The sequence below is a fragment of the Colobus angolensis genome, unplaced genomic scaffold, assembly GCF_000951035.1.
Source record: "Colobus angolensis palliatus isolate OR3802 unplaced genomic scaffold, Cang.pa_1.0 Scaffold41, whole genome shotgun sequence".
In the NCBI taxonomy this organism is placed as follows: domain Eukaryota; kingdom Metazoa; phylum Chordata; class Mammalia; order Primates; family Cercopithecidae; genus Colobus; species Colobus angolensis.
Window position 1 is genome coordinate 6,425,329 of NW_012117488.1, and position 25,466 is coordinate 6,450,794.

At 38.4% G+C, this 25,466-nt stretch overlaps 1 protein-coding gene across 1 annotated transcript in view; it reads right to left on the reverse strand.

Annotated features, from left to right (window-relative positions):
* Nucleotides 1-25,466, reverse strand: part of WDR63 (WD repeat domain 63) — a 74,748-nt gene that overhangs the window by 29,346 nt on the left and 19,936 nt on the right. Inside the window, exons 4-14 of the mRNA XM_011956112.1 lie at nt 24,349-24,530; nt 23,353-23,457; nt 21,160-21,309; nt 19,820-20,019; nt 15,416-15,532; nt 11,693-11,883; nt 10,790-10,914; nt 9,321-9,410; nt 7,743-7,829; nt 6,750-6,878; nt 2,693-2,766 (exon numbers count right to left, since the gene is read on the reverse strand). Coding sequence (XP_011811502.1) covers nt 2,693-2,766; nt 6,750-6,878; nt 7,743-7,829; nt 9,321-9,410; nt 10,790-10,914; nt 11,693-11,883; nt 15,416-15,532; nt 19,820-20,019; nt 21,160-21,309; nt 23,353-23,457; nt 24,349-24,530 — 1,450 coding nt within the window. The remainder of the gene's footprint in view (nt 1-2,692; nt 2,767-6,749; nt 6,879-7,742; nt 7,830-9,320; nt 9,411-10,789; nt 10,915-11,692; nt 11,884-15,415; nt 15,533-19,819; nt 20,020-21,159; nt 21,310-23,352; nt 23,458-24,348; nt 24,531-25,466) is intronic.

A 25,466-nucleotide genomic window follows, 5' to 3' on the forward strand; every position in this document is an offset into this window, starting at 1 on the left:
CCCTGTCTCTACTAAAAATACAAAACTTAGCTGGACATGGTGACGTGCACCTATAGTCCCAGCTACTTGGGAGGTTGAGGGAGGAGAATCACTTGAACCCAGAAGGTGGAGGTTGCAGTGAGCTGAGATCACCCCACTGCGCTCCAGCCTGGCAATAGAGCGAGACTCTGACAAAAAAAAAAAAAAAAATTAAAAAAATTTTTAAAAAAAGATCTGTTTTTAAACATGCTTATAGTTGGTTTAAATTGTTTTTCAAAATGATATAGCACTTCTTAAATCTTACAGCGTTAATTAGCATCATTCATAAAATGGCTTTGATAATACAGACAGCATCAGTTCAACTTTCTATATAAATTACACATTCTTCATTAATGGAAATTAATTTTGCTATATTCTATGTTATAAGACTCTTAGCATGGCTGAAGTATAAAGGTTAGGACTAATGGAGTTTTCCAGATAACTGAAAGCTTTTCTAAAAGCACAAACTTTATTTTTTTACTCTAATAATTTTTTAAGGAAATGTTTCCAGAATATCCCCATATTTACATAAATAATCATATAAGTAATAATTTAACTAACCAGCCTTCTTCCTTCCTTCCAAACTCAAGAGCCATCATTATAAAGAAACAACTCAGGACCTATGTCAATATGCTTTTAAATGTTCTCATAGTATAGCTTTACATTCTGTTGTTTACATTCAACATTATAGCACAAGTGTTTCCCTATGAAGTCATAATATGATATAATTTAATTGTTCCATGATATTTCATATGGCCCTATAGGTGATGTATTGTCTTTGCCTCGGGGACAACTTCCCCCTTTTCTTTTCTTTCTTTTTTTTTTTTTTTGAGACAGAGTCTCGCTCTGTCACCCAGGCTGGAGTGCAGTGGCTTGATCTCGGCTCACTGAAACCTCCACCTCCTGGGTTCAAATGATTCTCCTGCCTCAGCCTCCCGAGTAGCTGGGAATACAGGCATGTACCACCACACCCAGCTAATTTTTTGTATTTTTAGTAGAGACGGTGCATTCTAGTGGTTCTTTGGGGAACCACCCTGTTCTCCATTACATGTAGTCAGGTTGGGATTGTCAGTCAAGGTGCTCTGTCATTTCTCCCCTGGCTAAAGGGATGGGTTCATGATACAGTGGGAGCCAGGCAGACCCCTTCCAGTTAATCTGAATCTTGAGCAGCGGGACACAATGATTGGCACTGATTCATTCAGAGAAAAGGGGCTGGCCATTTGTTCCTGCTACCCAAATCTCTGGGGCTATTTTCAAGGTCCAAGTCAGTTCTTCCTTTGATTCAGGAACGTCATTACTTACTAGCTACAATATAGGACATTCAGTAGTGCTATGTATAACTCACTGTATATTTAGTCAGCTATAGGTGGAATATGAATTTGCCTTCAGAGCCTCATATTTATCTTTTCCTTTTTCTTTTTTTGAGACAGAGTTTTGTTCTTGTTGCCCAGGCTGGAGTGCAATGGCACAATTTTGCTCCTCATGTTTTCTATTTGTAAATATTTTTCAGGGTTGTTGCAAAAATAAAGATAGTTAACCTATTAAAGCACCCAGTAGAGTATTGGCATAAATATCCAATACATTTATTTCCAATAAACTGATTTCTTTCCCTGACGTTAGCCGCAGTAAGTTCTCATTGCCTGTTGTCACAGAATCTTCCCCAATACGTGCTCACAGGATTAATCATGTCTCTCTCATCCCTGGCCCGTGGCTGCTGTTAACATCACTTGTTCCTTCTCCCGTCACTCCACAACTTCTTCTGTGGCGTATGGTGTCGTTTCCACTGGGGTCAAAGCTGTTTGGAATGGGAAAGTTTGTCCAGTATTTGGATGCTAGATAATGATATTATTCGTCATATTTCCTGTTTCATTATGAATTCTTAGTTCTATAAACTGGGAGATGTAATTTTATTTAAGTAAATCTTCTTCAATGTAGCTACTGAATTGTTTATAAGAACACTTTGTATAAATATACAATAAAAATGTAAAAACTCTTCTACTTTTAAACAGAAGCTTTCCCAATTAAATGTTGTAATCTTCAAAATTCCTAGATAAAATTGAATATAAATAACATATATTACAAATTTACAAATATGAGAATGTGAAGAAGGAGAACTATGGATAATACTATACAACGTTATCAACCACAAAGCTTAGTTAATTCTTCTTTACATAACATATTTACCTCTATAAAACAATTTTTAAGCCAGCAACAATCCATAACATTCTTTCATTTCGTTATATTAGATTTAATTGCTACAATAAATATTAAGGAGAAGAAGACATTGATTTTAGGAGCACCTAAGAAAAAACAACATGTATGAAAACACATTAGGAAATGTTTGGGCCGGGCGCGGTGGCTCAAGCCTGTAATCTCAGCACTTTGAGTGGCCGAGACGGGTGGATCACGAGGTCAGGAGATCGAGATCATCCTGGCTAACACGGTGAAACCCCGTCTCTACTAAAAAATACAAAAATCTAGCCAGGCGAGGTGGCGGGTGTCAGCAGTCCCAGCTACTCGGCAGGCTGAGGCAGGAGAATGGCGTAAACCCGAGAGGCGGAGCTTGCAGTGAGCTGAAATCCGGCCACTGCACTCCAGCCTGGGAGACAGAGCAAGACTCAGTCTCAAAAAAACAAAACAAAACAAAAAAGGAAATGTTTGAAACAAGACTTACCAATCTGCTGAACATGTGACAAGTTGACAGCATATTCCACTTCGATTCTCAAAGACGGAGCCCATTCTGTTAATCTATTTTTCAAACATGAAAGAGAAATAAAATTGTTTTTCTCATAGCTATTTACCTTTTAAATTCTTTTCTTCTTTGTTTTAAATGTTAATAAAAGAACATACTGGCCGGGCTCGGCAACTCACGCCTGTAATCCCAGTATTCTGGGAGGCTGAGGCGGGGCAGATCACAAGGTCAGGAGATTGAGACCATCCTGGCTAACATGGTGAAACCCGTTTCTACTAAAAATGCAAAACATTAGCCGGGCGTGGTGGCAGGTGCCTGGAGTCCCAGCTACTTGGGAGGCTGAGGCATGAGAATGGCGTGAACCGGGGAGGCAGAGCTTGCAGTGAGCTGAGATCACGCCACTGCACTCCAGCCTGGGCAACAGAGCGAGACTCCATATCCAAAAAAAAAAAAAGAACATACCATTATCTCAGAAGTTTGGGAAATAGAAGTTTTTAAAATTAAATACTGTTCTGCAATATATTCTTCTCTAGTCTTTTGTCACAGAAACGTTTTTACATAGTTGTAATTAGAATGCATATAAATTTTTATACTGAGATTTTTTCACTCCACATAATTTGAACATTTACCTGTATATTCATAAATTATTATTATGTATATAATTATTACTATATAGTATTATTTTGAGAAAGCATCTCACTCTGTGCCCCAGGCTGGAGAGCAGTGGCACAATCTCAGCTCACTGCAACCTCAACCTCCCAGATTCAAGTGATTCTCCTGCGTCAGCCTCCTAAGTAGCTGGCATTACCAGCATATGCCCACCATGCCCAGCCAATTTTTGTATTTTTAGTAGAGACAGGGTTTCGTCATGTTGGCCAGGCTGGTTTGGAACTCCTGGCCTCAAATGATCCACCCACCTTGGCCTCTGAAAGTGCTGGGATTACACACATGAGCCATGTGCCCAGCCTCATAAATTATTCTAATCCTTTTATAATATACAGATGACATACCATCATTTCATTATCCATTATTATTAGAAATGTAGGCTCTGACAATTTTTCACTGAATTGTACAGTTGAACATAGGTGCTTTTATGAGGTTGCTAAGCAGGTAGATTAATGGAAAAGAGGCTAAGTGTTAAATGAGACACCAAATAAAAGTGTGCCATGACTGTTGTAAGACCTGACCTTTTTGTAATTACGGGCATAACTGCATGCACACAGAGGATTCACAGGAGGGTTTATGGTTCCTCAGGTCCTAGAAGGTCCAAAATTCCAACCCACTAGCTCTCGAAGAAGGCAGCAGGCTTTGAGGCAACCTGTGAAGATGCCACTCTGGAATTGAGAGGGAAACACATGACTTTCCCCAGTGCTCTAACCTCCTGATAGAACTGATGAGCAAAATAATAAACAGAGGTGGGGCTTCTAGCAGCAAATGAAGTTAGGTGAAAACAGGGGTGGGGAAGGTATAGGTGGTGCCCAGGTCATGACTGCAGGCATCCAGAAGCCAGGCAACCACAAACCTGATGGACATCTCTGTGGCCTGAACTACCAACTTCCACTCATTCCAGAACCTGCATGGTGTTACCTCTCTCTCTACTGAGGCTTTCCTGCTATAATGAAGTCAGAGACCCCAGAGATGTGCTTGCTCTGGGGTTTTATGTTTTAATGACTAAAACTCCAAAAACATTACAGTATTATAGAAGTTTGGAAAACAGAATATTTTAGAATCATATATAATTCTGCCTTATAATCTCTTCCAGTCTTCTTTCATGGAAACATTTTGACATGATTTTTCAAGGTATGCATATAATTTTGTATCTAGATATACAAATTGGATCATTTCTTAGTATGAATTCTCTAAAACTGGAATTACTGGTCAAACAGGTTGAAAATCTGGATGACTTAAGAACCACCTTGATTAACTGCATTCCAAAAGTTTTATGTTGAAATCAGCAATGTGTTCTGGTTTCACCACTTTATTCTTTTTTAACATATTAATCAAATTTTTCATTTAAAAATTAAATAAATCCAAAATGGCACATTATTGTTGCCTTACTATTAATTTCTTCGATATTAGAATGGCTGAATGATTTTCATGTTGATTTATTGTTTTATTTTATAAGTCTTTTGCTTATTTATCAAAAATTTTTATATTTACCATATTTGGTACAAATATTTTCCTCCATTTTGTTATTTGTTCTTTACTTTTTATTTTTTATTGATGCATAGCAGATGGACATATTTTGGGGGTATATATGATATACTGATACATTCATAAAATGTTTAAAGATGAAATCAGGGTATTTGGCCTATCCGTTACCTTAAATATTAATATTTCTTTTCTTTATACTAGGAACAATCAAATTACTCTCTTCTAGCTATTTTGTAATGTATAATAGATTATTGTTAATTATAGTCACCCTACTAGTCTATCAAACACTGGGTCTTATTTCTTCTATCTAACTGTATATTTTTACACCCATTAATTAACCTCTCTTTATCCCTCTCATTATTTAATTGTTTTTTTTTTTTTTACTTAGAGACGGGGTTTCGCCATGTTGCCCAGGCTGGTCTTAAACTCCAAGTCATCCTCCTGCCTCAGCCTCCCAGTGTTGGGATTATAGGCGTGGATGAGCCACCATGCCCGGCCTCTCATTATTTTTTAACTTAGAAATTTATATTTGTATATTTTGAATCTGTCAATCATTCCTTTCTGATTTCTTTCAACATTAATTATCTTTGAAAACTATCTTCATTCCAGAGTCTGATATTCTATTTTGATTTACTGTATTTTTATATGATTTGTTATTTTCTTTTGCTTTCTTTTTTTTTTTTTTGAGACAGAGTCTGGAGTCTGGCTCCGCCACCCAGGCTGGAGTGCAGTGCTGCGATCTCGGCTCACTGCAAGCTCCACCTCCTGGGTTCACGCTGTCCTCCCGCCTCAGCCTCCCGAGTAGCTGGGACTACAGGAGCCCGCCACCACGCCCGGCTAATTTTATTTTTGTATTTTTAGTAGAAACGGGGTTTCATCGTGTTAGCCAGGATGGTCTCGATCACCTGACCTCGTGATCCCCCCTCCTCCGACTCCCAAAGTGCTGGGATTACAGGCGTGAGCCACTGCGCCCAGCCTGTTATTTTCATTTAAATTTAAAATCATCTCAATGAAATTGCATGCATGGTGTGTGTTGAAATGGAAGTGATATGAAGTTCCTTTACTTGTATTACAACTCCCATTATTACTTGTAAATTTTTAATATATCACAGAAACTATATGTGGGCTATGTATTTTGGTTCATTATGACTTTTAAAAGTATCATTGCTTTGCATCATCCATTTGAATGCCTCTTACAACTGGTATAATGATAATCACCTCTTACAACTCTAATTTCTCAGAATATTCTTGATATTTCACCTGTTAATTCTTCAAAGTACATAGTAGATCTTTAATGCCCTTGAGGGAAACATTTGGGGAACTTGCCAGTTTCCAAATTTATAGACCTCATGCTTTGTGAGGTTATAGTCAAGTAAGTATACAACCATAAAGACAAATGCCAATGCAGAAGCCGGGCAGTCAGCTGGGCTCATGGACTGCACAACTAGTTTTCACCCACCAGCCTCTCAGCACACTCAATTCCAGATTGTGCCCAACAAAATTACATGGTATGTCACAAATCTTTAGGGTTCCCTTCCCCCAAATATCTGAGATCATAAATCTTAAATTCATACATGCTAAGGGTGTAAAATATTTGCAGTTCATTTCTACCCATCAAGCCCTCATTTTCTCCAGTATTGTATTATATCAGTGTTGACACCACCCACATTTTTTAGTTAGAAGCCAATTGAGTTGAAAGATTGGCCTTATTCTTACTCCAGCTCAGATACTGGTCTGGCAACAGTAACCCAATTTTTTGATGTTTAGTTCCTGGTTATTTCACAATTTAAGTGTAAATGAATTGTTGACTTGAAACATCTTCTTTGCATAAAATCTGCAAATGTGTAATTCAGCAGGAGAAAAGTATAAGGCCATCAAGTCTCACCTCAAATGTGTCAGACAGCCAGTGTATATCTGTAATTACTTTCTTATGTCCATTTTCTATTGAAGAGACTGCACAGTGTCTGATATACATTGCTTCTTTATTACTCTCCGGTTCAAGGAGAAACATAGGCTGAAAAATATTAAAAGAAAGTTAAGTGCTAATTTCAGAGGGCTGATGAATGAACTCATACTTTACTCATCATCCCAATTAAAATTAACAATTTAGAGATACACTAGTTCAAGGAAAATCATAAATTAGTGTTTCTATATATCATATATTTAGGGAATAGTTTGGTCTAAGACTATATCTCTAAACTTAGCAAGTATCATTGACCTACTCCATAAAGAATCAATGAGACATCTCATTCTAGAGGGAGTATTTCTTTGTGCCTATAGAAGGCCGCATCTCACCATTCTTTGGTAAGACACTTGTTGATGTTAAGGCTGAAGAATTAAGCTGGAGTAGATGTGTAATATGGTGGGTAGGTATGGAGTTGGGAGCTGAGGAATCTTCTCAACCCTCTTAACAGAATCCATAGCCCCACAAAACCATGGTGTATTATCATCAAATATGATGTAACCCCTTCATTTTATACATGAGAAAAGCTATCCTGCTGAGGTGAGGTGGCACGTCCAAACTCACAGGACTACGGTCCACAGCCTGGGTATCCGCTCTTCTGTCCAGTGCTCTTTCAATCACCTCACTTTAGGCAAGTCACATGGTCCCTTTATTTCATTTAACAATAACAACCAGACAGAACTTCATATCCTTGGTTAGATGGTGCAACTTGATTCATTGTGTTTTAATCAAGGGCCCACATAAAAGTGATTCAGAACATGTTCACAAGCACAGGTGAAGGCTTGGGAAATAACATTCTTTTATTTTTTCCTTTTTTCTCTTGAGTTTTTATTAGCCTTGGCAACTATATTATGTACTTTTCCATAAACTCTTAAATGGAAAAAACTTGCAAATGAAATGTTATAAAAAGCTTACCTTCAGTGTGGCTTTTTTACTTCTACTACCACCTGCCTTAACGTTTTCTATGCGATCTGCATGTGCAGTGATATCCCACATGACAATCTAAAACAGAAATAAATGTTATCATAACCTTTTCAGAAAATATCTAATTGAGTCTTAATTTTCTTTTAACTATTGGTTTGTAGCCTGATAAGTCAATTACCATAGGGGATAATCAAATTTAGCTTGTATCTTAAGTAAGTCAGCAATTTTTAAAGCTAGTATAAAAATAATGTTTTCTTCTCTGTAAAAGTATCTTTAGCACTTTCATTTTTGTGCTCACATTAATAAATGCCAGTATTTTTTAAAAATCCAAAATAAATGTCATGCAATTCCCTTTGCTTTGGGAAAAGTTCTTCCTCTGTTCTTGGAAATGTGCTATGATTTTAAGGACCGTTGCTTTGGACCCAGGAAAAAACAGCCCATACTCCAGAATTGAGTACAAACACCCGACTGTCCAAAGAAGACTTGGAAGTGATGATTTCGATTTAATTGAATGGCCAACTTTGAATTCTTATGTATCTAGATGGCCATTTTTTTAAAAAACATCAGGATAAGGTAGAAATGTAACACTAAATTAGGTTTCCAATGACTAAAAGGTATTTCAGTACACTAAAGTTTTAACAAAATGTTAGGAGTACAGAATTGTAAGTGATTTTATTTTCAACATGTGCTTTTCTGAAAATATTCTAAAATAAAGTCATGTTATCTTTGTAATGAGTGAAAAAAGCATTTCAGGATTTGCAAGGCTTAGAGGATGGGCTCTGAGTCATTATGACCCTCAGTTATTGATGAACAAAACTGAGGGAGAAAAAATTGTTTTCCTGGTTATTTTGGTTCTGGATAAATGAACACGGAAGCTGCAGGCATTTACATTTTAACCGCAAGGAAGTTTTTCAAGCCACACACACAAAAATCATATACCCTTTTAATGGTCAAACCGACTCAGTCACAATGAATTTAAACTTTGACCATAAAACAGCTTTATGATTGTTTTGCTTCACTAGAGAAACAGGATATTGGAGGATAGGATCTAAATTTGGTATTAGATAACTTAAAAAGAAGATAAAAGCAAATGGTATTTATCTATCTACATATAATCTATATATATCTTTGTCTATCTATCTATCTATCTATAAATTCAGTGATGTATGTAAGCTTTCTAGTGAATTTCTGTTTAAGTTCTGGATCACCCCCTAACTCCTACTCCCAAGGAAATTTCAGAAGAGGCCTTTTTTTCCAAGAGGTAGTAATGCTTGTAGCTTTTGTTCTTCCATGGAATCTTATACAATATGTGGTTCAGTCCCAGCAACACAAATAGATTTCACCCAGTTCTGTTTCAGTTTCGAAGCTGGGTTGCCCCGTGAATACCTCAGGAGTTGATACCATGTGTAACACGTCTCTATACCCTGCTTCCTGGTGTGGTGTCTAGCACACAATTGGCATGCCTTCCTTCTGCTGAATTGAATCCTTAAGTCCAAGGAACTGCCAAATCAAAACTTATTACCAAAGCTTGTCTACATTAACACATAGCTGAAAAAATTCCGTAAGTACCTGCCCATTGATACAGCCTCCAGCAATGATATTAGGATCACTCGGACAGAACTTGAAGCAGAAGATGTCATCTGGGCTCTCCAGCATTAACTAAAGTAAACCCAGCAAATTCATGAAAGAATGAGAAAACAGATTAAGATCATGGCTAGAAAATAATATTAAGACAGTTAAAAGTCTAATTTTGTAGCTATCTATACGCAAGGTGTGTAGAGAGCCTATTCTCAGAGTTCTGCCTCTGAACTAAAAGCTGCTTTTGCTGAATTTTATTGTGCACATTGGCCATAAGAGGGACAGTGAGTATGTTCTCAAGGGGACCCAGGTATCCCCCAACCCACCCCTCAGTAGAAACAAACTGTAGTTATTTGGGGAGCATGTTACAATGTTTATAAACAAAAAGACTATGAAATTCGTGTTCCTTGAAAACCATGGAAGGGAAGCTCTGTGAGGACAGGATCTGTGTCTGTTTTGTCGCTTGCTGAATACTGAGCCAGGCACTCCTGGAGTGGAGAGGAGATCTACAGGGTAGAAAGGTTAGAAAACTCTAGTGAGAGAGTGGCACTGTTTTTGTGGCTGACAAGAAAGGGTTAGAGATCTTTTATTTTGATCTCTGGGTCTATAATCATTAAAGTATTTAGAATCTATTACAGTAAAACTACCTTAATTCAAATGAAGTGGGAAAAAGGAAGAAGGGGAGGTCAGGGTTTATTAGGGAAAGTCTTGATTATGCAATACTTTTTAGAAACAAAATATTATTATATTTAAAACATTGAAATAACTTAATCTAACACTATACACCACCCACCCACTAAGCAGATGTCTTATTGAGCAGACCATGAAAACTAGAACCCTGTGTAGCAAACCCAGCCTTCAGCCTCATTTTATTTGAATTGCTATGTGTTTTGGTTGGTTTGAGTGGGGTTTCTCTGTGTTTTGGTTTGGTTTTAGTTGAGCTATTTACAATTGGGTGATTTCATACAAAATTCCAAATTTCTCAATTCTCTTAACAATGGGACCACCTAGCAACAAGAGGGCAGCCAGCCTAGAGACAGGTAATGCACTCTTCAAGGCCACAGTCCACACCACTCCCCAGTGCTCTCCCACACATTCACTTTTATTTATTATCCAGTGATCCTTGGAATTGAGGAAACTCATGTGAAACTAAAATCTATTTGCATTTGACCAATTGGTATTTAAGTAAAGTCCATAGAAGAGTTTGTTTTAAAAATAGTTTAAACATTCTTCTTACGACCTTTGAAAAAAATAGCATGTTGATTTGTTCAATAAATAAATTGTAAACTTTAGTTTTGCTCAAACTGAATGATGACAAGTTCTGCACTGAAGAAAGCCTAACTTTATAAATGTTCACAACATTACATGATTATAAAGTACTTTGCAATAAGAACTGCTAAAGGTATACATGAAAGTAGTATTTGAAAATTTAGGCTATATGGGCAACTCTTCCTAATTACCTGAGGATGTATAGGATCAGAGAAGCTCCAGAAAAGAATCAGTGATGGCTGCAGCAATAATTTACCAGAAAAGTGAACTCTGTCTTCAAAAGAAAGTCGCACAGCCACCGACACAGCTATTAGCCCTGATTGAAACACATGTAGAAATTAAAGTTGGCAACAACTACACATGGAGAGGTGTCTCTAGCTTTTGCTTTTCTACACAGCCACTCTTCATTTTCACTTTGTCCACAGGAGACCAAGAGTTTTCTTAGAGCTCTGTTGGCTAATGTGGTTGCCACTAGTTACATTCACTTATTTAGCACTTGAAATCTGGCTGGTCCAAACTGACATGTACTGTTAGTATAAAATATACAGGGGACTCAGAAGATTTTGGAAGAAAAGAAAATCTTGTTTTGTTTCTTTTTTGTGAGGAAAGGGCCAGTGGAGGGTGAAAGGAGGAAGAAAGAGGACAAATACCTCTCTTTCCATGTTTCCACCTTTGCACAACCCTACCTACCTCCCTTGGCTGCTGAGCTCTATAAAGGAGGCACATTTCTTCTCTTGTCTAGTAATCAGAAAGGCAGTATTAGGAGGAGGAAATTTAGCTTTGGGAGAGCAACAGGCCCAAGCCAAACCCAGACGATGCCTATGCCACCTGGGTGATCTGGGCAAGTCACTTCCCTGAGTTGAGCTTGGCTCTTTTTGTTGGGAAACAGAGATCATGACGGGCATGTGTCCTACAGGGTTGTTGGGAGGACACCTGGCAGTGAAGGTGTGGAAAGCACATGGCAGGTACCTAGTGAGCACAGAGCAAATGGAAGGTGTCTTACTGACATTGAGCTAGTTTGCAATTTTACATATGAAAGCAACAGACAATTTCAGTGTTATCACAAAAGGGAATCCCCATCATTTCCATCTCACCATAGATAGTTGGATGCCATGAGACACAGGTAATCATTTTCTCCGTTGGGCTATGAAGGTCGGTAAAGGACTGGTACTCTTTCAGGTGGGTATCCGTCTTGTCCCCAAAGGTGCCTTCTTCTTCTGCGAGGTGTTTCCAGTCGTCAATAAATGTGTTCGTGATTTCATTTTGCTGCAGGGCTATTTCAACACTAATTTGTAAAAATAAAAAGCAATTAAGATATTGGATTTTAGTATCCAATAATGTGACTATCTTAGCAACTCCTTCTCCTTCCTTTTTACTGAACAAAAAATAATAATTCTCAATTATATTTGGTAATAATGATTAACCTCATGTGAAATAAATGACTTAAGAGAAAAAAAAATCATGGTGGCATGTTACTCAGAACTTCGAGCAACTTCATGGTCTGCCTCAGTTTCCAAGCCAAGGCTGTACTCTCTCCAGGTCAATGCCTGAGCATGCAGCTGCAGGGATGGCTGGGCCTGGCCAGTCCTCCTTGTGCAGCACTCCCACAGCAGGCGTCTTTGCTCTGGAGCTCCTGCTGGGTAGGCTGAGAATTTGTCTGATGCTCTACCTTCCTAGTCCTGTCTCCCACTCCTTTATTTTTCACAGTGTAATCCTCAGTAAACTTCTGCCTCTAACTTGATGTCATTTGCTTCCTGGAAAGCCCCAACTGTCATAAATGGCAATTTTCTTAGGCATATTCTGTACTAAATGATCACTTATCCTAAACAGGATAGCCGCAATACATACGTAATTCAAAACAACAAATAAGAGATTCCGAAAAAAGGAAGAATTGGAGTTTAGAAGTGTGTGCATGTGTGTCTGTGTGTGTGTGTGTGTGTTTGTAGTTTTAGTTGTCACAATGCCTGGGAGGTGCTACTGTGTTTAATTCCATTACCAAACCTCCTGCAATGCATGAGACAGTCCCCAAAATGAAAAATTATCCTGCTAAAAATACTAATATTGTTCCTTTAAGATACCATCTGAGTGCTAGGATCATTTGCTAATAGTTAAGGACCTTGGTTTGACAGGCTCCTGCCTTAAAACAGTTCCTATGATAATGATTGTCCCTCTTTATGCTTAGGTCTGAAAGCTCTGCATACTCCCAAAGTCGCTGAGAGCCTCCCACAATTAGAATGCCACCCAAGATTTTGCCCTAATGATCAAAACTGTAAACTTCTTGGTTTTATATAGGTGTGGTAAGCTGAAAAAGTGGTTCTCAATTATGAATTTCTTAAAATAAGAAAAAATCCTTTAGATAGTTCAATATAAACAGTAAAAATAGATACTCCTAAAATATAAAAAAGGGCACCATTTGATACCCCTGTCATTGATCATTACACTACCAGTCATTGCCTGATTGAGTCCTCTCTTGGTTAAATTCTTCTTGTACTTCATCTTTCAAAATAGACCCCTTTCCTAAGACCTGGCCACTTAAAGTGTGGTCCAGTGACCACCAACATGACCTGGGGCTGTTAGAAATGCAGAGTCACAGGCTCCACCCCAGACTTACTGAGTCAGAGCCTGCATTTTAACAAGAGTCCTCAGGTGATTCATAAGCACATTGAACATTGAATAACCCTGTGTAGAGGACTGTCGAGACTTAAACGGTTTCCAGTAGAAGCATTAGTAAGCATTTTCCAAATCATATTTCTTTCTGGTTAAGCCTAAATGAGAAAGGAATTCTCATGAGAAAAGTTAAAGACGTGGCTTTCGCTCTGGTTTCCTGATTCTACCTCCTCAGCCAGAATGGGGAAGTAATTCAAACAGAAGAAGTGAAAACACATCTTTCTTCTGGTTTCCGGTTTCTTGCTTTCCTGGAACCATGTGGCTCCTGAGAGTAACACATCGGAGGCTGGCAAAACTGTTGTCTAGGAATTTTAACTCTGAAAGGAAGGTTTCTTAGTTGTTTTGTGAATCCCCCTGAAGTTCCTCTCTCTCGTCTCATGTCATTGCCTTCTTTTCAAATAATGCTTCCCTTAAGTTTGTTTTAGATAAAATTCTGTGAGAAAGAAATTTCCCATTTCTAAAAGGGCTTTCTTCCAGAACAAAATCAGGCTTACCTTAATTAAAAACTACTGAATAAACCTTAAGCAGTTTTAAAGCTGGAAGTTACATTTGCAGTGATATAAACATGGGTTTCTTATTTACTCTTGGCCAGTGCTATTATAATTCCTGTGCCAATTTTCCTCTTTCTTCTTATAGATCTGACTTCTCCTTCCCACATCTCAGGGAGGGAATCATAAAGCTGTCCACTATTCTTTTCTTCATAAGCATGGCAATTCAGAGGGAAGAATAAAAGTCCAGGTCTAAAGATAATATACAGCGTGGATTTATTTTGAACATTTTTTTATTACCTCAATATCTAGTTTTCTCTGGATATTGATTATATGTAAACAAACTTCTTATTTTTATTGTTTTTACAGGAAAAATTATAATGACTACTAAATTTTGATAAGGGGAGGGGGAAACTCAGGTTTTCTTATTTCTACCTCATTGCCCATATAGGAAAAATTATAGCATCCTTCCTGTGAATGAGTGGCAAATAATGTTCTCTCTGAATCATTAACTGAATTTTTGAGCCAGAGTCTCCCTCGGCATAGGTAACAACTTTGAAAGTTGTTGGAATTTTCAGGATATTTAATGCAGTCTGAAAGAACCAATGACATTTCTTAAAAATAAAAAAGCTTCAGGCCGGGCGCGGTGGCTCACGCCTGTAATCCCAGCACTTTGGGAGGCCGAGGCGGGCGGATCACAAGGTCAGGAGATCGAGACCACGGTGAAACCCTGTCTCTACTAAAAATACAAAAAATTAGCCGGGCGCAGTGGCGGGCGCCTGTAGTCCCAGCTACTCGGGAGGCTGAGGCAGGAGAATGGCGTGAACCCGGGAGGCGGAGCTTGCAGTGAGCCAAGATCGCGCCACTGCACTCCAGCCTGGGCGACAGAGTGAGACTCCGTCTCAAAAAAAAAAAAAAAAAAAAAAAAAAAAAAGCTTCACTTGGGCTATATATGAACTTGACTACCAAGTTTTTAATTTTGGAAAGAAACAGAAACCAGCCTATCGAATATAACTGACAGACTTGTCCTCCATTGGATCCACTTCTCTAAACTCTAGTATCAGCTTGATGAGAACTTGTCAAGTTGTTTCTCTGGTTTAGAAGTCCCAGAACTCTACCCAAGGTCCTACTAACAGCTTAGGGGGCATTTTGAAGATGCTTCTCTTTCAAAGCCAGTAAGAGTGCAGGAACACAGGAATTGGTGATAAGAGGGAAATGTCCAAAAAGACATTTGAATTAAATTCAGGTTCTCACCTACAAAGATATTTTTGCAAATACTTATCATCATCATAACGTCCACAGCATTCTCCTCATCCTACAAAAAGTTAATGAAGAAGAGGAGTTAGGAGTAGAGAAAAAGACTTACATAAAAGTAACCGTGGTAAATACAAGTAATTGTTAATTTGCAATTAGGAAAACATCCTCACACACTCAACTCTTCACACTGTTTGATGTGGCCTTAGCTTGAGAGGGCTAAGATGTTGCATAGCAATAGAAAGGAAAGAAATACTGAGAATCTGCAGAATGTGTCAAACCTGACAACTGTCTTCATACTTTTTATCTAGATACCATATATGGGATTGTTTAGTTAGACCTGTTATTCTATGTAAACATATACATTTTATGTTTTATTTTTAAAATTTATAATATGCAATTTTTTACCTTATGGATGCATTATTAAGAAAATCAACCAAAGGCTTTGATTGTTTGAGTGTCTCTTTTTCCTCTTCTGAGAATTCTCTTGGATAATATTGCGTAGTAGCATTTTTAGGATATGTCCTAATATATTAAAAGAAAATTCAATACCAAAGATTAGGTCAAAGAAGAGCAAATATGGGCCACAACAGGTCAAAAGTGTGTCTCTGTGACAATGATGTTAGGATATTATTTTATTTTATATTTAAATTATACACATTGAATTTTCTTTATCCTAGACAACTGATATTGACCACTATTCAAAGTCTACATGAATTTTTCTCCAACATAATCAAAAAGATCTTATTTTTGTAAAATTTTTATTTAGAAATCATTTCAAACTTACAGAAAAGTTGTAAGAAGGGTATAAAGAATTCCCATACACCATTCACCCAGATTCATCAATTATTAATGTTTTGCTATCTTTGTCGTTCTCTCTATCTCTTCATTAAGTCAGTGTCCACCTCACCCCCTCGTGGGACATTTGGCAATGTCGAGAAACACTTTTGGTTGTCACAACCTAGACATGTTACTGGTGTCTAGTGCGTAGAGCCCAGGAATGCTGTTAAACACCCTACAAAGCACAAGACAGCCTTCCCTCAAAAAGAATTATGCAGCCCCAAATGTCAATTGTGTTGAGGTTGAGAAACTCTGCTCTAAACATACAAAACCAGGAATAAGATACATTTCAGCAGTGATGGTGGCAGGAAGACTTGCTCCATCTAGTATGCTCTTAGTGGCCTCTGTATGTGAACACACCATATGACATTGTATCTCTGGGCTTTATTGTCAGTCTCAAGTACTAGACTGGGTGAGCCCTTGATCTCGGCATGTGGAGCTTGGAAAAGTCACATGGCACAATCATTAAGAGTGTGGATTCTGGTGATTGGCTGCCTGGCTTTGAAGCCTGGTTCTATCATTTACTAGCTATGTGACCCCTGAGCTAATTATCTAACCTTCTGTACCTGTTTTCTCATCTATAAATGAAATTCTTAAAGTAGCTAGTTCATAGTGTCATTGTAAGGATTGAATGTGTTGATACATGCAAAACTTTAAAAACAGTGCCTACCACATTTTAAGTGCTCAACAAAATACTATGTAGTATTTGTGTTTGTTGAACAAATGTCAGTACAATGCAGAATGTCTCTGTGAGAGGTAATATATTAAATGGAGAGTAATCAGACAAAGCGGTAAAGGGAGTTTTGAGTATGTTTACTAGAATAATTCATTTTTTTTCCTTGTTTAGGTCAGTATCCATAGAAGAAGGAAGAGTGGTAGAAAGAAATAATATTAGTATTGGAACCAGAGAGACCTGGGTTCAAATCTCAGCTTCACCTTTTAATTTCTACTCTCTAGACAGTGTTAAATAAAAAAAAAAGCCGGGTGTGGTGGCTCATGCCTGTAATCCCAGCACTTTGGGAGGCCGAGATGGGCGGATCACGAGGTCAGGAGATCGAGACCATCCTGGCTAACATGGTGAAACCCCGTCTCTAATAAAAGACACAAAAAATTAGCCAGGCGTGGTGGTGGGCGCCTGTAGTCTCAGTTACTTGGGAGGCTGAGGCAGGAGAATGGCATGAACCTGGGAGGCGGAGCTTGCAGTGAGCCAAGATCACGCCACTGTGCTCCAGCCTGGGCAACAGAGTGAGACTCTGTCTCAAAAAAAAAAAAAAAAAAAGAAAAGATATGTTTTTTGGTGGTTTTATCAAAGTAGCAACATGCCTAAGAGTCACACTTACTTTCAAAATATGATTTGTTTTGTTGTTTTTCAGCAAAACTATTCATTATTGCTTCAGGTTTAAATTATGCCCCAAACATTGGGCTTTCATTTTTAACCTCTTTTTGCTTCAGTTTCTCTATTTGTAAAATGGGGATAGTGCCTACCTCAGACAGCAGTTGTGAGGATTGAGTTGATGTGTGTAAAGCACTTAGAAGAATGCCTGGTATGTGGTGGGAACACTAGGCATTTGCTTTCACTGTCAGTCTTCAAACTTCATCTTTGATTTTTCTTGACTCCCTCCAATATAATCACATATCCTACCTTCTCCACCTCATACCAGCTACCCTTCCTAATTTCCTGCTTGAAGTACCAGCCTTCTCCCAGTCATCTAGGTTTAAACCATTTGAGTTCCTTTTAATTCCTTGAAAAAACATTTTTTTCATTTTGTGGGTCAAGACCTCCCTTATTTCTCATCTGTTTACTCCTTCTACGTAGGAACACTGCCACTATTATTATTATCCGTCTGTATTCTGAGTCTACCTACTGAGTCTACCCTGGCTGACTCATTCTTGGGACTTGTCTGTACCCTAGTAGGAACATAAAATAAATCTCTGGCTGGCTTGACTTAGAAATTTGTCTCAAAATTCAAGTTCCTTTGGTACTAATATATCACCTCTCTCCTTCCTCTCTTGCACTTACTTCTTGATATTTATGAATGTCTGAAGTCCTCCTTTCCTGCCAGGACTTGACTACCAATTATTGCTTTTCTCTTTACCTCCTCTTGTTTTGGCCTGTCTGTTCATCTTCTTCTCTTGTTTCTGACTCATTTCTTGGCCCAACCTTTGGAGTCCGTATATATGTGCCCTGACTTTAACATTGCATTTTCATGGTTTTTAACCTGTTAGTTCACATAGATCTGAAAAGTATCTTCTGTATTGCATTCCATGTTGCTGAGCCCTGCTTCTCCTGGTCATGACCTGTCTCATTGTATATTTCATACCTCTTCACTTAACAGTGAATTCAAATCTATCATCATTCTGTACATTCTTCCTTACCTATATCCTTTTTTTTCTGTTTTCCCTCTTCCATTCCTTTTTCCCCACCATTTAATAAATATATGCCAGGAACTGTCCTAGGAGTTGGGAACATAGCAGTAAACAAAATATACAAAGTTTTTATCTCACAGAGCTTAAATTCCAAGGGCAGAGTGAGGAGAAGAGAGACAATAAAAAATACAAATCAAGTGATTATAGCACAATGGAGAAAAATAGAGTAAGGGGGTAGATGGTAGATCTCGGCTCACTGCAACCTCTGCCTCGCGGGTTCAAGCAATTCTCCTGCCTCAGCCTCCCAAGTACCTGGGATTATAGGCACACGCCACCACGCCCAGCTAATTTTTGTATTTTTAGTAGAGACGGGGTTTCACCATGTTGGTCAGGATGGTCTCGATCTCTTGACCTCATGATCCGCCCACCTCAGCCTCCCAAAGTGTTGGGATTACAGGCTTGAGCCATGGCGCCCGGCTGAGTTGTTGCTTTTATATAGGAGTGTCAGGGAATGCCTCATTTGAGCAGAGATCTGAATGAAGGAGGGAATAAACACAAGGGAAGAGCATTCTATGTAAAGGACTTGTAAGCGTAAACACATCATGTATGAGTATGCATGGTAAATCAAGGAATGAAGAAGCCAGTGTGGCTGGATGGATGAGCAGGGAGAACTGTGGGAAATTAGGGCAGAGGGGTAAAGGGATCTAGATCATATGAAGCCTCGTAGGTTCCTTTGGGATGACAGGCCATTGGAAGGTTTTGATCAATGACATGATCTGACTTGCATTTTAATAGGATTACCAGGGCTTCTCTATGGAGAACAGAATGCAGGAGAGAAAGGATGGATAGAGGAAGTCCACTTAGAAGGAATTACAATAATCCAAGCAGGCGATGATGATGAATGGTCTAAGGTAATAGCAGTGGGTAAATTTTGAAGATAGACCCAACAAAATCCAAGGCTTTTGGTCTGAGTAATTAGAAGAATATCATTACCATTTACAGAGAGGAGGAAGATTCAGCATGGGTAAAGGCAGGAAGAGGTGAAACCGCAGGTATTCTGGGAACTGGAAGCAACACACAGGGCTGGCACACAGAGAGCTTGTTCAGGAACAAGGGATGATGGGGCTGGAGAGGCAGACAGTGCCTCGTCATGGAGGAAGGAGAACCTCATATGCCATCCTAAGGGCTCTGGATGGATGTATTTTTTAAGTGATGGAAGCCAGAAAAGAAACCTAGACAATGAAGTAACACCATCTGATTTGATGTTTAAGAATGATGACGTAGGAGGTAGAACAGAACAATGAGGGGCAATTGTAATATTCCAGATGACAGATGACCAGCACTGTCATGATTAACAGCATCACTCATTTTCCTACTCCAGTCTTTACAATCTTCTATACTTGTATCTCATTTTCCTGTTATGATTTTTAAAGGCATTATTGAATATAATTAGATCTTCCTGAATTGAATTACTCTGTGGAGATCTATGTGTCATCATCATTAATCCATTTCTATTTATTATAAAGAGCTCTCAAAATAATAATGGAAGTTATCAGATTTTCCTGTAACTGGCTATAAAATTACATACACCCATCACATACTTACCATTTTGTCTGGGTGCTTATGTCCTTTATTTGGGGGATTACTTGCATGCCAACATCTTTTTCAAGTTGTTTAAGGGTAAAATTTTTATCTGGGTAGGCTGTACATTCAATATAGGCATCTTTTACACTGGAAGCATTCTGGTCACTGAATTTAATTGGTGCACCAAATTCACTTCGTTTTCGAGAAATCATATATGTAATCTGTAACACATGTAAACAGTAAAGGTAACACAATGAAGTCCCTGAAGAAAAACTGACGTGTAGGCAACGTTGGTACTCTGCCCAGATCCGCTCAGAGCCCTTTGTGCACTTCCTGTGAGTGCCTCCAGCTTTGTGTGCTTTCCATTCGCATAAGCAGCACCTGCTTCTCCTCTTTGGAGGGCTGCTCTAGGGCTATCAGGACCACTTTGCCAGCAGGTGCAAAGAACAAGAAGTAACTAGTAGTTTCATCTTGACTAATGCTAGACAGGCAGGAGGGATACATAAACCCTTCTCCTTCGCTTCTGTTTGGAACAACTCTGAGGTATAATTTACACTCCAGAGTTCCTCTCCGGGTTTGGCTGAAGCCTTCCCTCTGCAGACTTTTGCCTGAGAGTGCAGCCTGGCAGGGTTTCCTCCATATCCCTGTTCAGCTGCTTGTCGTGTTCTCTTCTGGAGCACTTTCCTAATAAACCACTCACACACAATTCCCCCTCACAGGAGTTCCTTTGAGAGGGAATGCCACTATATTAGTTTCCTACAGCTGCCATAACCAAGTACTACAAATGGGGTGGCCTAAAACAACAGAAACTTATTCTCTTGCAGTTGTGGAGGCTAGAAGCTTGAAACTGAAGTGTTTGAGGGTTGTTTCCTTCTGAAGGCTCTGAGGGAGAATCTGTTCCGTTTCTCTCCTGGCTTCTGGTGACAGCCAGCAATCCTTGTGTTCCTTGGTTTGTGTATCCATCTTTCGAGCCTCTGCCTGCTTCTTTACATGCCATTCTCCCTCTTTGTCATTCCCATGGCCATCTTATCACAAGGACACCAGTCGTATTGGATTGGGGCCTACCCTACTCCAGTATGACCTCATCTTAAATAGTTATACCTGCAATGACACTATTTCCAGATAGAATCACATTCTGAGGTGCTGGAGGTTAGAAGTTCAATATACCATTTTTTGGAGACAAAATTCAACCCATAACACCCACTTAAGACAATGACCATTCTTCTATAAAAGAAAACCAAAACAACACACCAAAAACTATGCCTCCACAGCAAACACAGTAAACCTTAAGAATTCCTCAGGAATAAGGGTTGTTCAGCTTTAGGGAGGTAATGATTACAGATAATATTTAACCCTCTAACCTGCTTTGTAGATTCCGTAACTGATTCTTCCTCAATTTCTTTTTCACTGCCCAAAGAAACCCATGGTTTAGAGACAGGTGGTTTATAAATATACACATCTTCAGGAATATATTCTTTGTATTCCTCTTGTTCTTCGGATACTTCTGGGGGCTAAAGTAAAATAAATAGCATTCTACAATATATGCCCACGTTTAGGTTATAGCTATATGTACATATTTTGCAACAAACTTTACTTTTATATAAATTCATTAAGTACTTTCTTACTTTTTTTGTCAATTCATACTTTTGAATTATGAAAAGGAAACAAAGCAAAAGAAAGGAAAAAGAAAAAATAAAGAGATCTCAGGAATACAGAAAGAAGAAAAAGACAGTAGACAAGAAGATATATATATATACACACACAAAACTCTACATATAGATGCATAAATATATACATATACACACACACTGCTGCTTTATTTGTAATAGCAAAAAAAAAATCAACCAAATGAATATCAATAGAGGAATGGATTGATGACACTGTGGTAGAACCATAAAATAAAATTCCATAGAGCAGTTATAATGAACAAATTTTATCTACATATATATGGTATCTAAATATACTGATACTTATAGATCCTAGAATTTTATAATTTGGCAAAAAATGAAGTTGCAGACTGAGTATAAAAATGACACAATTTTTATGTGAATGTTAAGTTAATAAGACTATAAAATCCATTATTTGTGGAACATAAATATATGGTAAAAGTATAAAACCACAGACAAGAACAGTATGTAACAATTTAGAATAATGGTTCCTCATAGGGAGGAGTGAAGAAAATGGAATTAGGGAGGATATGAGGGGGAGTGGAATATTGTCTGTAATTTTTATTTATTTTGTTAAAAAGTTTCAAAGTAAATATAAAAATTAATATTTTAAAATTCTGGATAATGAAGTGTAGATATTTGTTATACTACTCTCCCCTAGTTTTTTCTATACATTTAAAATATTTCATAACAATAAGAAATTAAAAACAGAACAGCAATCATAAAAATAAAATTGAAAATGTTAAGGCTAAATGAAAGATGCTTTTTAATTGTAAACTGTTAGCTTTTATTTATTTTTTTCTTTTTGAGACAGGGTCTCGCTCTGTCACCCAGGCTGGAGTGCAGAGACATGATCATGACTCACTGCAACCTCCACCTTTCTGGCCCAAGTGATCCACCCATCTCAACTTCCCAAGTAGCTGGGACTACAGGCACAAGCTACCATGCCTGGCTAATATTTTTATATTTTGTGGTGGCAGGGTCTTGCTCTGTTGCTCAGGCTCGTCTGGAACTCCAGGCCTCAAGTGACCCCGCCTCAGCCTCCCAAAGTGCTGGGATTACAGGCATGAGCCACTGTGCCCAGCCTAGATATTTTTTAATTATATGGTTTCCCTTTATTCTTATTGCTTATTGGACAGCCACACAAACCTCTCTGTCATCCTCAAACAATTAAACCAAACCTCCCAAATTGCTTCCTTCAATTTGACCAAACAGGGATGGAAGATCAGAAAGAGAGTCTCATACATCTGTTACCTTTCTTGCACACCTTGAACAAAGGGCTTTACCTATATGAATCCTCATGAAAGCCCAGGAAATGTGCAATAATGGTGTCACTGTTTTACAGATGAGAGGCTCAGTAACTTACTCAAAGTCGTGGAGATGGCAAGAAGAGAACTAGGAAAGCGGTACTCCAGACTCACTGTTTCCTCTCTCACGAGGTCAAGAAGGGCAAATCTGTAACCCTGAGATACGTGATTTAGTTCATCCCCCATTTACTACTTACTTATTCTAGGTGCCAGAACCTGATATGGGTCCCAAAGAAACCAAACTGAACAAGAATAATAATCACTATGTTTAGGGATCCTTGAGAGGTACTCCTTCTGCTTCCTTCTGCTAATCAACAAATTGCCCAGCCTGGGCAACATAGTGAGACCTCATCTCTACAAAAAATAAACAAAATTAGCTGGACATGGTGGTGCACACCTGTAGTCCCAGCTGCTTGGGGGGCTGAGGTGGGAGGATCACTTGGGCCGGGGAGGTTCACGTTGCAGTGACCATGATTGTGCCACTGCACTCCAGCCTGGGTGACAGAGCAAGAGCCTGTCTCAAAAACAAACACAACCACAACAAAAACAAACAAATTACAAGGCCTTAGGGTTTGCTCACATTTAAATAGTTTTCTTTGCCCTCTTCGGTTCCAATAAGATAAAAGTTAAGTCCATATTTGAAGTCTTTGTCATAAACAAGCAGAAGCTCATTTCCAGGATATTCCTACAAAAATACAATTGAGAGAGGAAGTTAATATTCAGTGGTCACTCGGTTTATTTTGACGCCAACACAAAATTCATATTTCTCTAATCAACTAATTATAGAAGATAACCATTGTGCTAATCTATGGCTGATAACATCAAATTGCAAAATTATTTTATTAACTTTAAAAAGCTCTTAAAAATAGAATGCATCCAGGGAAATTTACATGCACTTTTATTTCTAACGGGAAAAAAAATTTTAAAAAGCAGTTTTTGTTTGGTATTGTGCTCTGTAGCATGCTTAGAGATAAATCAGAACCAAAATTATGAATTAAACAATTAAAGCAGAAAATAAGGATAGATTCATATTCTAGTTAAAACTGGGCAAAGGTGGAGCACGGTGGCTCATGCCTGCAATCCTAGCATTTTGGAAGGCCAAGGCGGGCAGATCACTCGAGCTCAGGAGTTCAACACCAGCCTGGGCAACGAGGCAAAACCCTGTCTCGACAAAAACAACAATTAGTCGGGCATGGTGGCCTGTGCCTGTGGTCCCAGTTACTCAGGAGGCTGAGATGGGAGGATTGCTTGAACCTGGGAGGCAGAGGTTGCAGTGAACCATGATTGCGTCTTTAGCCTGGGAGACAGGAGTGAAACCCTGTCTCAGAAAACAAAACAAAACAAAAACTGGGTAAGGATGAGCTTTTCTGGGTATGGGATTAGATAACAAGTCATTGATGGAATTTTGCTTTTCACAGAGGATCATCAAACAGGATTCCCAAGCAGGGGTGGGCAAGCTAGCACTTGCCGAAAGCAATGGGGCCAGATTTGAACCAACAACCTCTCCAACTTTTGTTATTATGTACCAGGAACTTCTTGAGGTAGGACTGAAAATAAAGAGGGATATTGTGCTTACCTGGACAATTTTTTTGACTGGGTGGAAATCAGATACTGCAGCTCTGTTGCGCAGGTCCTCAAAAATATCCTCTTTATTGATAAGCTTATAAGGTTGTTCGTCTGTGATATCTTCATCTATTCGGCAGTTAAATATTTCCTGGGTCTTGGTGGTTAATACTAAAGGATAAATTTCTGGATGACCTAGGAAAGACAAAGTGGAATTTGAACATTAAATATGACCACTTAAAATATTAGCATTAGAAAACATGCAATTGCTTGGTTTTAATAATGATCTTGGTTAAAATTTTAAGACTTTAAAATTATTGTTCCTGTATTTAAAGTAAATATATCCATTATTTTTTAAATGCCAAAAACATTTTTAAAAAAGAAGAAAATAACAATGGCCTATAATACTACATCTCAAGAGGAAAAACCTCTGTTAATATTTTGCTTAGTTTGGCTGGATATGAAATTCTGGGTTGAAAATTCTTTTCTAATTGGCTAGCCATAAGTAGAAAGCTGAAACTGGATCCTTTCCTTACTCCTTATACGAAAGTTAATTCAAAATGGATTAGACACTTAAATGTTAGACCTGAAACCATAAAAACCCTAGAAGAAAACCTAGGTAATACCATTCAGGACATAGGCATGGGCAAGGACTTCATGTCTAAAACACCAAAAGCAACGGCAACAAAAGCCAAAATTGACAAATGGGATCTAATTAAACTAAAGAGCTTCTGCACAGCAAAAGAAACTACCATCAGAGTGAACAGGCAACCTACAGAATGGGAGAAAATTTTTGCAATCTACTCATCTGACAAAGAGCTAATATCCAGAACCTACAAAGAACTCAAACAAATTTATGAGAAAAAAACAACCCCATCAAAAAGTGGGCAAAGGATATGAACAGACATTTCTCAAAAGAAGACATGCATACAGCCTACAGACACATGAAAAAATGCTCATCATCACTGGCCATCAGAGCAATGCAAATCAAACTACAACGAGATACCATCTCACACCAGTTAGAATGGCAATCATTAAAAAGTCAGGAAATAACAGGTGCTGGAGAAGATGTGGAGAAATAGGTCTTTTACACGGTTGGTGGGATTGTAAACTGGTTCAACCATTGTGGAA